General features: G+C 30.7%; 1 protein-coding gene across 1 annotated transcript; it reads right to left on the bottom strand.

The window, feature by feature from the left end:
* Positions 1-730: 730 nt before the first annotated feature.
* Positions 731-10289, bottom strand: LOC123305970 (pancreas transcription factor 1 subunit alpha-like). The gene is made up of 3 exons (XM_044887813.1): positions 9787-10289; positions 7636-7961; positions 731-1801 (listed from the first exon to the last, which is right to left on the bottom strand). Exons 1-3 carry the CDS (start codon positions 10182-10184, stop codon positions 1623-1625), a joined length of 903 nt encoding a protein of 300 aa, XP_044743748.1. The 5' UTR covers positions 10185-10289; the 3' UTR covers positions 731-1622.
* Positions 10290-12981: the final 2692 nt, after the last annotated feature.

Here is a 12981-nt window from a genome sequence, read left to right as displayed (position 1 = left end):
ATTTTGAATATTGAGATATTTTGGAATTTGGTTTGAGATATTTTTTTTAGAATTATGATTCAGAAGTAAAGTAATTTACAATCAATAAAGACTTATTTTTTTAATTTTGGGAAGCGTGAAAGTTTAAATTAGGAATTTCTGAAACAAGCAAGTTCTGTCACATAAGATTCGTCTTTAAATAAGAGCAAAACTTGTTTTGTATAGAAGCTGACATATATCCTTTGAAAATTCTAACCCTTTGATGGTTGTTGGTTGGCAGATGATAATACGACAAAACTTTTGTTTGTTCTATACAGAAAAGTATTGTCTTATCACAATCATCAATTTACCAACCATTAGACGATTATGATGTTTTTATACATGGATCCTTAACTAATATAAAAGCCTTATTTTAATTATAAAATATTTTACACCTGAATATAAAAATCAATCATTTAACCACATCCTACAAAATTAGAACACTTAATCTTTCGTCAAAATGAAATATCATAACATCTCAAAATCACCCCGCATATGTAAATGTTTCCTTTATTTTGAAAATAAAAGTAAATAATACTCATAACAATGTTTTTATAATTTTTTGACTTGAGTAGACTAGAGAATTGTTTTTATATTGCACAAATAATAAATAATCTTCAGGTACTAAACGTTAAACAAGTTTTAATTTCTCTCAGAAAAATTACTGGAATATTAATTTATGTTCCATTTTCTGCTAAACATAACTACACCACTTTTCTTTGATTGCTTTACTTGTCATTTTTAATTTGTTACTTTTAAAACTGGCGGACAGTTTCAATATTAATAAAATTGGATAATAAAGATTCGTTGACTTTTTACTTTTTCGATGTGAAAATTGGTTAGCTTAGTATTATGTACGAAAAACCTTACATGCTGCTGAAATGTAATAAAAATACAGATGAAAGTGGTACTGCAAATGGGTATACAACATCTAAACCAGAGGTTCTCAAATTTATTTTGTCTACCGCTCACTTCCAGAATCAATTATTTTTCAGCCCCATCAAAGAGTGTTATATCATTCTTATCTTATTACATTTGTCCAAACAAATTAGTCATTCCGCCCCCCTGTAAGCCTCTTGCGTCCATAAGGGGAGCGTTATCGCCAAATTTGAGAAACACTGATCTTAACCAAGAGGTCCTGTGTGCCCTCCCTGAAAACATCCTGTCATCCGGAGGCGAAGCGTCTTCAAGTAAGGAGTGCTATTTAAAGTAGATGAAGCTATAGAAAAATTCACACAGATTTTCCGTCGGAATTGCTCCCAGGATTGATGAATCCAAGGTTTCGGACTCAAACATTATATACCTGACACCCTGCAGTTTTTTTTTACAGTGTCCTGCCCAGATTCCCACCACCCTTCTCAACTTTGTTCCAGTGAGCTTCAACCAAGCATTGCCAAATGGTCTAGCTGTGGCTATGCAAAGCTTGACTAGTTGTACGCCCTGCGTAAAATCCCAATAATCCAGATACGCTTTGCTGAGATGTAAGTTATATAAACTCCCTTTTAAATTATACCTATCGAAAGAATGAAACAAAATGATTTTAGCCGTTTAGTACCTTCTGAATAGTAGATTTTATAAATAAGATTATATCACTTAGTTTACAATTAATTTGGGGACAAATTTGGTAAAATTGTTACTTGGACTGTTGTGGATTGTTGTAAATGTTTATTAGCTCGTGGATCTTCTGGTGTCCAAACTTTTGCATACATAATACCATTAGCATTTACATCTTTGGTACGGGACCAAGACAATGAATGGGCTGTATAATGTCCAGCACCAATTCCTGAAACAAAAAATAAAACTTTTCTAATAGGTACTTATTGCTTTCGCCCTTTAAATTTTATTATCAATGTAATTTGATTTATTGGTGCGTAACTCACTAAATACTGTATTTGCGCTGATAAAAGGTTAAAAATTGTTGTTGATCTTTTTAATTTACAACTCCGTAAGACAACGGATAACTTTATAAAGAGCCACACAGTAATTACGTAAGCGTTTTACTGGGGAAGAAGATGGTTTAAGAAATCTGTATATGCCCTTATGTGAGCTGGGGGGGGGGGGGAATAACGTAGTTGTAAGTAATTAGGTCCGTTGGTTTCGACTTAACGGCCTGACATTTACTTTTCTTGATTTGTCACAGCAGTATACAGTGAAAAATGCCAACGATTCAAAATCTAGTTTTATCACAAATTTTTGTATTTAATGTGGAACTTTTAAAATATATACGTTCATAACTTAAGTCAGAAGCACAAGCGAATACTGTTTATTTTGCTACATACCTATTTGCTTATATGTATAATTTTAAAAAAAAGTTCCTAAATTTCCCACTATAGTCACGGGTTAACTCGGCGTCCTGGTAAATTCAACACTGCAGAGAATATTTTCTGTAAGTCTAATATTTACAAAGAAATCGAAATATTTAGTTAAAATTATAGAAAATACTTTATTATAGGTAATACATGCTCAATTTACTGTATGCCTTAAATATGTATAGTATAATAATTAATGATTATAGGTTCCGTGCCAATAGTATCCGGTGTGTGACCTAATCGACCCCACAAAGATCTGTCATTGTCTATCTATTAAAATAATATTTCTATACGTTACCTATAATAATATGTATATACAGTATGTATTAAATGCAGGTGTACAAAATACATCTCACCCCATCTTTTAATAAATATGAAATATGAAAAAAAAAAAATCATCCCTCATAAAACAAAAAAAATAATACATATATCACGCTTGTAACGCATACGGGGAAAATAAAATGATAAATGTACCAGAAACGAAACAAAAAAAATTTGTTTAGTAATATATTGGTGTAATTAAGTGTTTTTATATTTTTATAATTAGTTTACAAATTATTAATTAGTACAGAAATTTATTTTTTATTTTTGTCATAGATGATTTATGAGATATGTGAGAGAGTATAGGACGGAATTATAAGGATAAAATTATTTAATTACTAGCAGTTACCCATTCGTTTCGGTAGACATGCCTCCGTTTGCTCACAATTTCATGGGTTTTATTTTTTTGTTGATGATCTCTAATTCTTTTTCTAAAATAGCCTTAGATATTCTTTATTTCTAAACCAAATTTTAAGTGGAACATTCTGTAGTTCATTTTTTGATAATCCCACAGGCGCGTAGCATTTTTCTGGGATAACAAGTATGTGTTATATTTAAATCCTTAGAAGGATATCATGACGAATAACATTTTTCTAGGATAAAAAGTATCGTATGTGTTAACACCGGTAATGTGTGCCAAATTTCATTCAAATTCGTATTTAGGTGATTGAGTAACAAATATCGCAGCATACAAACTTTCACATTTATAATATTAGTAGGATATCATGAATACAATTATTATTGGTATCTCTGCCCGATTATCATAAACAAGAAACTTCGAGATATCAGGAATTTTTACAGAACTATTTTTGTGAATAAAACAATGATATTGAGCATCTAGTCATAAGTTAAAAAGCTCTATCTCCAAAAAACAAAATTAAAAAATATTTTTTTCTCCATAAAATTTTGATTTTTTAAAGCGGTTGATGTGTAAAAGTTGTTTTAATGTCAGAACCGTGTTACCATTAAAATGCAAAGTAATAATAATTTTTAATCTTTTTATATCAAATGTATGTGAAATATATCAAGATCTGGTATACGAAGTTTAGTCCCAAGTTTGTAAAATAATGATGCTACGAATAAAATTTTGTAATAGGGGCCCGTCAACACGAACTCAAAAACAAAAGGAGTTATCAAGCTGAAATTTTTATAGCGTGCTAAGGACGTAAAAAGTGAGGTCCAGTTCGTAAATGAGCACATAGGACAATTGGGTCTTGTGTCCGTAGGATCCTTGTTGTATACCGTTAGAAAAAGAACAAAAAAATTTCCTTATAAAAAAATATACAACTTTTGTTTCAAACATTTTTTCGTAAACATCACTGTTAGGGCTTCAATTAAAAGAAAGTTACTGTTATTACTTTGTGTGTAAGAGTGGCTATCTTTCTTTACTTACATGACGTAAAAAACAAACGACTGCGTACTCAACACTCATCAACACTGTCTTTTCTTGGTATTTCAACAATTAACTTGGTCAATTGTTTGTTTTCACTTGTTTAAGAAAAAATTGATTTTAGATCATACAAAACGATGTCGCACTGCAATTAGGACGAACAAAGCTCATCACTGTAATGGATTTTAAGCTTTCAAATATAATGAAAAAGGGAATAGCAGATATACGCAGACAAAAGAGTTAATTAAGAACTTGAAAAATGTAAGAAATTATAAAATCTAATAAATTATAATTATCTTAATAATTATTTAAATGCCGAAGTTTGTATGTTTTGATGTTTTGAAGTTAAGATGTTTGTTTCTCAATCATGCAAAAATGGCCAAACGGCTTTCGATGAAATTTGGCACACATATGGTTGGTATTACCTGGATTAACACAAATGTAAAGTTTCCGTGGGACTGTCAAGAAAAGAAAACGTGTCCATAGATATGCCTTATGATATGTCATTATTCCGGGATAGAAGAAATAACTTGGGCTACTTTTATTTAGAGAAAAAAATTAGGGTTAGAAACCAAAACAATTAAAATGGAATTATAATTAATAGTGGGGAGAGGTAAACGAGGGAAAATGTTATTTGGTAGGAATGGTTTCTATAAGGAAGAAAATGTAACGAAGAATATCCACGTAGACAAGTGAGGCAAATTTTTTAGATTAATTTTAATCTGTATTTGAATTAATTTTCAAAATTGAGTTTTTAATCTCCCAATTTTGTATCGATTTGACTATAATTCTACCACTCTTTTTGATTAGATAATATTTTATTATCAAACTTTATGGCAGACAAATTTATTAAATATTTTTTATACACTCAAAGGCTTAATAATTGGTTCAATAAAAACTTCGAGCAAACTAAGAAGAAAAATAAATTATTTCTCAGTTGCTTCGGTTTCGAATTGCCATTTAACAACGTGTAATTAAAAATACATAAATTATTCACCTTCAGTAAAGAAAGTTTTTAATTATTAAATTTTTTTGGATGGTATTTCCCCTTTGTACGTCACATATCCGGTTAATTCCTTGAAAAAGCTTGTTGGAATAATATTAAAGATCTGGGAGGAAATTAACTTTTGGAAATATGCCCTACGTGCCTGTTGATTGCCACAGCGCTTAGGATAAATTTTCACTAGTATAAACAAGATCATTAATCAGTTGTGGGCCTAGCTTCAAATAAAATTTGTTTTGTCAATTTAGATCTAATTCAAGGTTTTTGTTCATCACTGCATTTTAAACACAAAGTTCTTTAACTTCGGTTTCATGAACTTACAACTCAAAACATTAGTTGCCGAGAAAAAATTTTCCGTCTCTTCTTTCTTTTGTATATCTGAGGTATTTTTAAGAATTTCTGGTACAAAAAGACAATTTTATTACCTATGAGACTTTGCTATCTACGACAAACAGCACCAAATAGTTTCTTACAATCAGACCCAAACAGGAAAAATTTTTAATACTCGGACAATAAATTTTACTTTGTACTTAAACGAGTATATCCAAATATGTTTGATGTAAGCGTCAATGGTGTATGCGACGTATCCAATGAAGTGGATGACGGTACACTTTTATTGATAAAATATTTAATTCATGTATCAATTTGTTATTAATTTGTTATGCATCCACAAAACAGATGTTTTTGGGTGTTCATAAACTGAAGTGGTTACAAAACATGGTTCAATCAGTAGCGAAGCTTACAGTAATTAATTATTGTTATTTAATTAGGGTACTATTGTTCAAATTTATTAGGCCATTTTATTTAAGTTATAGAAAGGGATCCGACCAAGAACATATATATATATATAAGGACGTGAAACTCGAGTAGAGACGGTAGCAGGAAAAAAGGCGCCTATCTGGGCGGGGTCTAGTCCTCGGTCATTGCGTACTTTGTATTGTGCATCAGGCTGTCTTTTGTTTTCCATTTTTTGTAGTTTTTCAATTTTTTTTTTCAATTTTTTTAGTAACCGTTTTCGGCAATGGCGGATAACACCCCTGATGCGGAGGGAGGGAATTGTTTTCGATAAAAAAAAGTGAAAATCTGCTCTTGATATGTAATATTTCAGCCCTTTTTCCAATGTGATATACGTCACCTAAGAAGTTAAAATTTTGAGCAGATGACTAGGTCTGGAGTTTTAATAAAAATTATCCTTAGGCAAGATCGTAATACACCTACTTCAGTTTTCACTTCTTAAGCGATGTAAATTATATTGGTAAAAAAGGCGTAAATATTACTTATCATGAGCAGATTTTCACTTTCACCCTCGCACCTCCATCCCCGCATCTGGAGTGTTATCCGCCATTATCAAAAGATTAACCCCACACTACCTTTACATAATGACAACGACATTGAATGGACTGCAGATCACGAGCAAAACTCTATCTTTTACAATTATTATGGTCTAATATGTTTTTAACAAGGCCATGGGAAGTTATGTAACAAAGTACCTATATCATATACTTAGGCTCAGAATTTTAATAGCAGTTTAACCTGTGAGTTTGTTCAGTTTAGTTTAAACTATTGTATCAGTTAAAAAGAAAGAATTTGTGTTCTTAATTACATTTAAAGGTTAATGCCCAATGTGTGATTTAAATAGGCGTGCTTTCTGTACGTTCTTCTCATTTTACTCCTAGAATGATCGATTAGATGCCTGTCGCACGGAAAATAAAGATTATTCTGTCTGAGATGAGAAAAATAAATTCAAAAATTTTGCAAGGTAAATATAATAGAACTTTTAAATAATTGGGATTTTATTGAATTTTGTGTACTACTTACAGCAGCTTATGGTTAATGGAATTCCATGATATTTTAATCTGCCATAAAAAATTGAAAGAAAGTCATTAGATGTATACAAAAATAAAAAATAGTTGGTTCCCAATTTTTTAACCCATCCGAAATTTTAACACACACGGAAAACGCAAAAAAAAACATAATCTGCAACCAAAGATCATTTAACATCTTATTGGAATCTTGTCCAAATGAAAAGTTTTTTATTTAATTCTAGCAGTTAAATCGTTTGACTCATTAGGTACAAGATTTTTTCAAGTTCCGTTAATTGACTTTTCTCAGGTTAATCAGAAAATCCATATGGTAACCATAAGGTCTTAGCGTCGTATCACTAAAATAGAAATAACGAGTAAATAGATAGGTAGTAATTGTCGAGATTTCGTAATACAAATTATGAACAATTTTTCTCTCGGGAAATTGACAACTTACAGCACTTGCATTAAGGATGCTATAAGCAACTATAATCGTAATATTAGACTTGCACAAAAAAATGCTGAAATAATAAATTCTAGCAAAATTTTTTTTTTCACCACTTTGCTTATGATAAATATCTCTACTTTGCTATGACAAACAGTGGAAAAAATTTCATTGTAATATTGATGATAAGAACTATTTTAAAATTTATTTTTCCTGGCATAGATAAACATTTCCGATTTACCAATATTATAACGAAGAAATTTTTACTTTTGTATTTCAGTTTTTTCCCTGAATAACTTTCATGTTAAATTGTTTGTATAAGGTTTTACTTAAAATTTGAAACTTACCTCTAACAATAACTTTTTTAGGCTCTTCTTTTAATGGTTGTCGTACAGTACCCCCATTAGTGGTGCCATCCCCACCATTACTATTATTTCGATCCGCTCTAACTAATTCACTTAAAAAATTGATATAACCAATAGCTAATTTTAACGTATCCACTTTTGATAAACGTTTTTCATATGGTAATGTTGGAATGTGGGCACGTAAACCTTCGAATGCGTCATTAATACTTTGCATACGTTTACGTTCACGCAAGTTAGCAGCTTGACGTTGTTGAATTTGCTGTTGGGGACATTTATTACGACGTCGGCGTTTATGATGGCGTAGGCGTCTAAAATAAATAAATAAATTATAAAAAACTAATTAGATATTCTTCTTACATGCGAGTTTCGAAATTTCTGAATTTTTATCGAGTAAATGAATCTAATAACTTAAGTAATATGAATAAAACTAACATTTATAAGTTTTGTGACTCAGAACTTTAATTAAAGAGATAAATAAAAAAAAAATTTACGCTACACAAAAGTATAACCAAGAAATTTGAAAATAATGTAGATTTAATCCGTTTAGTTTGGTTTATAAAAATATCGACTGAAGTGGTTTGCGAAAAAATGAAAATTCAGAGTAAAGAATTTAATTTGTGTAATTTTTGGTCCGTAAGTACTAACAAACAAGTTATTAATTTGGCAAAACTACAAAAGTTGTGTTAAGGTAGGTACATTGTGTTATCAGGAATCTTAGTCGGTAATGGAAGTAAAATGAAATGTTTGTGTACAGATAGACACATTTATATGAATTTTTTTAATTTCTTATTTACAATATGCTAGTTTTTTTAAAAAAGCTCATACTGTCTTCTGTATAAAAAGAGCAAAACCGTTAAGCCTGTCAAAATTATAACATATGGGTAAGAGTAGCAAGTACTCAACTATAATTTCCACATTCATTTGAAGGAAACCCAAAAAAAAATTTTTTTTTCTTTGAAATATTTATTAAATAAGAGCCTAAGTAGTCGAGCGGTCTAAAGCGATAGACTTTAACCGTTTGTCTACTCAGACTTAGGTTATGGGTTGGAATTCAGGCAGCGGCAGTGTGAGCAATTATAATTAATGGGCGGTAGGATTGATGACATTGTCGTCGCTTGGATAAGGACGAAGTAACCGACATCATTGCATAAAATGTGGTGAACAAATGATACAATATATTCCTAATGCAATATACCTTAATTGATTATTAAATTATTACGGGATGGTCAAATTTATAACAGCAGGACTTCATCAAATGCTAAAAAAATTGGGTCTGTAGCCGACTGACTGAGAGTCCTTTTCTAGATACAGGATGTTGAAATTTTAGAAAGAAAATGATATTTTTGTGAATTTTGCCAAAACGGCTGCTTAGAAAAATGGAAATTTGTTACTTAATAATTAAAATCCTATTGAATGGTATATTTTATAACGTTATTTATTGTATTTGGAATATAGTCAGTTACGCAAAAACTTTTTAACGAAACGAGGTGTTGGTTGGTACACCCATATCTCTACCGCTGATTTTCGAAATTTATCACTATAATGTACCTAGAAAAGAACGATTTTCCGACTATAAGTGTATTATGATTATTTAAACGTTATCTACCATTTGATGAATCTTATTATAAATGGACCATTCTGTATAAAGACATATATCATAAACTTTCAGTTAAATTGACATATATCATAAAAAAGTCTTTGGGACTCCAATTAAAATATTTTAATCCACATATCAAACTTTCAAAAAAGTAAAAGTTTCAGGTTATATTTTATCATTAAAAGATATGCCCACCAAGTGATTTGTTTGGTTTATTTCTTTCTAACTAGGATTCACTTCTAACAATCTCTAAAATACAGAAACCAAAAATATAAAGAACATATTAAATGTAATTAATAAAATATAATTCTAGTGGAAGCACTGGTTTCGTTCAGTTCATTCAAAAATAGATAATGTTTAATATATTTATCTGCGCCCCCACCAAAATAAAGTGACCACTTGTGACAATAACCGGGGTGGGGGTCACTGGAGGGGGGTTGTTGTGTCCAAAAAATCACATCATTTTAAAGGCTTATAACAAATCCAAGACAAACTATTTCAAAACTCAATCAAACAATTAAAATATACACACTTACTCTTTTGTTGAATTTGTACACGAATTTTCTTGATCACTTCCATACGAATAATTCGATCCAGTATCGCTGGTACAACTATCATCATAAAAGAACATATCACTAGAATTTGTGGAACCACTACTACAGTCATTTAAACTTGTGGATGTTACACTATTTGTTCCAAAACACGATGAAGACGTTACCACAGCAGAAGAATGAGTCCCTCCGCCATTATTATTATTATTATTATTCACCGAATTCATTAGCATACCAGGTGAGCTACGATGATTTGTTAAATGATGATTATTTGATACAAAATTTTGTGGATCAAAGAAGAACTGATTATGGCCATGGCCATGATGTTCCATACTAAACATTTTCACTGATGTATCGTTATTTATTAACGAATCTAATGTCATATGTGTTAACACCAAATTAATTAATAGCGCACGTTAACACTTTAACACTGTTCAAGAGGACACGTGTGGATTGTTAAGATTTGTGCGTTGTACATGTGTACTGGACACGTGCTTACATCCCTAGTGTATTATCTGATCTGAGCTATTCACAACCCTTGTTTGTTTTGTGTAATCATGACGCGCGCTATGATAATGGTCGGGGCTTCAATCGTATTATATGCGTCGATTTATATATGTAGTAAGCGACGTCGTTTCATATATGGGCGCTTAGTATGTCTATCTCTTTCTGATTTGATTTGTTGTGGGCGGAGTTTAGTATGGTAAATCACTTTATGTAGATTTTTCCTTTTCTATTATGGATGGAAATGGCCACCATTAAATTTTTCTAAAAAAAAATCTTCATCTTATGCGGAAATTAAATGAAAATATTTAAGAAATTTCTCAGATTGGCTCTGTCTGTGACACTTTTTGCAATTCTGCCTTGAAAACATACCCCATCCCATAAATCAGGAATCATTAAAATAGGTTCAAAATCAGCAAAGATATTGGGTAACAAACACACACACACACACACAAAATTCAGTCAAATTAACAACCTTTCTTTTTCGTCAGTTAAAAATAAATTAATACGTTCAATATTTTTAAAGTTCAAACATTAATTGTGGACAAAAAATGTAAGGTACTCTTTGCTTTTATTTTAAGCTCTTTATTAACTGCCATTACTGGCAATGTTCGTAGATATGGAAAGAATGGCTCATCAGTTTCTATTTGAAATTACTACTAAAACTATACTTACCTTTTTAACCAACTTCATACAAAAAATGAGGTGTTTATCAATTCGACTGTATTTTTTTTAATGTGTGTTACCTCAGAACTTTTGACTGGGTGAACCGATGTATTTGAAAGCTGGTGTTTCCCGTGTGGTTCCATTTTGGTCCAGTTCTGAAAACGGTATCCATGAGAAAACCATAAAAGTGTTAAATGATTCTTTTTTTAGTGACAAATTAGTTAGTTTACTTCAGATTAAAAAAAATTGTCAGAATAAAACTTAACAAAAAGAAAAACTTAAATTATTATTATTTTTGGAGTCGGTGTCAACTAAGCTAATGTAGCAAACTGTTCTGTCAGAGTTGTTTCCTTTGCTGATACCGACTCCAAAAATAAGAATATTTTAACTACATTATATTATCGTTATTTTTTTTACTTTTTATTGCATATTAATTTGTTTTGGAAAACTTATTCAACAGTGTACAAATCGTTAAAGTATAACTGATTTCCCCTTAAAAACGTATCAACCAGTGTCAAATTGCAGATTAGACCAAAACGCATTGTTTCCATTGTCTAAGATGACACGTTTTTCAAACATAATTTGCAACAAAAAAAAAATTTTTGTTCCAGAGCTTGTTTGACACGTTTTTCTATCCGGGTAAATTCGAATGATGTCCAAGTTTAAAGTTGCGATCCAAAAATTTTAAAAGAAGGCAGTTTATGTCCCGGTAGTTGGTACTGTCATTCAGAATTGAAAAAAGTGCTTGTTGCAAGAAAATATATTCTTAGTAAATAAAAGTTTCTTGAATAAGGTGAGTATTGTGATCGTTGACTTGAAGAAATGTTTACTTGTTATAAGAACATGAACAGTAAAATAAGCACGTTAATTTGTTTACTGGGTGGTCGCAGTAACAGCTGAATCATAATCGAAAAGTGTATTGAATGAATGAAAGCAACAATCACTCTAAAATGGTTTAGATTTAGCTACAATTTGAAACACAAACCTGAAGAACAACCTTTTATATTTGTATGTCAGTAGAAATTTTCTGCTGACAGATCTCATGAGAATAGATAGAAGAAGCCCTAAACTTCATTTTAGAACAACAACAAAATCAGAGGTTTTAAGATATAAGTGATTTGCCAGGACATTAAGGATGTACAAGCGCCAGGGAAATTTTGGATAATTATTTTTTTAATATGAAGTTTGACTACTTCTAAATCAATTCTGAAAATTGAGGAGGGGGGGGGGATTGAATTGATTCAACATGACTCATTTTGTTCATAAAACCCAATAAATTAGTATAGGATCTACCTTCTCCCTTTTTCGGAAATTCCACTTTTAAGCGACCGGGTTCCCAAAACGTATTGAAAAAGGGCCCGAAATGCACTTAAAATAAATATATTAAGAAGACGTGTTGTCCCAGGAGTTTTTTTTTTTTTGAAACATGGAGTGCAATTTTCCAATTTTTCAATTATTGTTCTCTTTGACAGTTGAAAATTTCCTGCCATTGTTCCTCAAATTGTTAGAATTCCATAAATTCAAGACTCGAGCCTTATGCTAATTTTTTAACTCATTTACTTGCTTGTCCATTTTTCTCATTCAATTTCCAAGTTTTTATTCCAGAAAATGTATCATAAAAATGAAATGAATAAGTCTTAAACTGATACATTAAAAACCTTAATGAAATTCACCTGTTTGCTTACTGCTTCAAACTTCAATCGTATACAATCGAGATATAAAATATTAATATGAGAATTAAAACATATGTTTTAAAAGTTTACCAATACTTTGTCTAATCGATGTACTAAGTGTTTATTTATTTATTGAATGCAATATGGAAGGAAAAAAAAGGGCATTATAATAGTTTTTGAAAAACATATATATATACACTTGTCAAATAATTTGAAAATAATATAGTTCAGACCCTTCTAAAAACATGTATAGCCACAAGGATGCTGTGAATTAGTTACAAATTACACCCCAATTGTTCGCCTGTAATAATAGAAAACGATGTGCCCTTTTATGTTT

This window comes from Chrysoperla carnea, chromosome 1 (assembly GCF_905475395.1).
Source record: "Chrysoperla carnea chromosome 1, inChrCarn1.1, whole genome shotgun sequence".
NCBI lineage: Eukaryota > Metazoa > Arthropoda > Insecta > Neuroptera > Chrysopidae > Chrysoperla > Chrysoperla carnea.
Note: the sequence above shows the minus strand (reverse complement) of the source record. Positions and strands in the feature narration are given on the sequence as shown.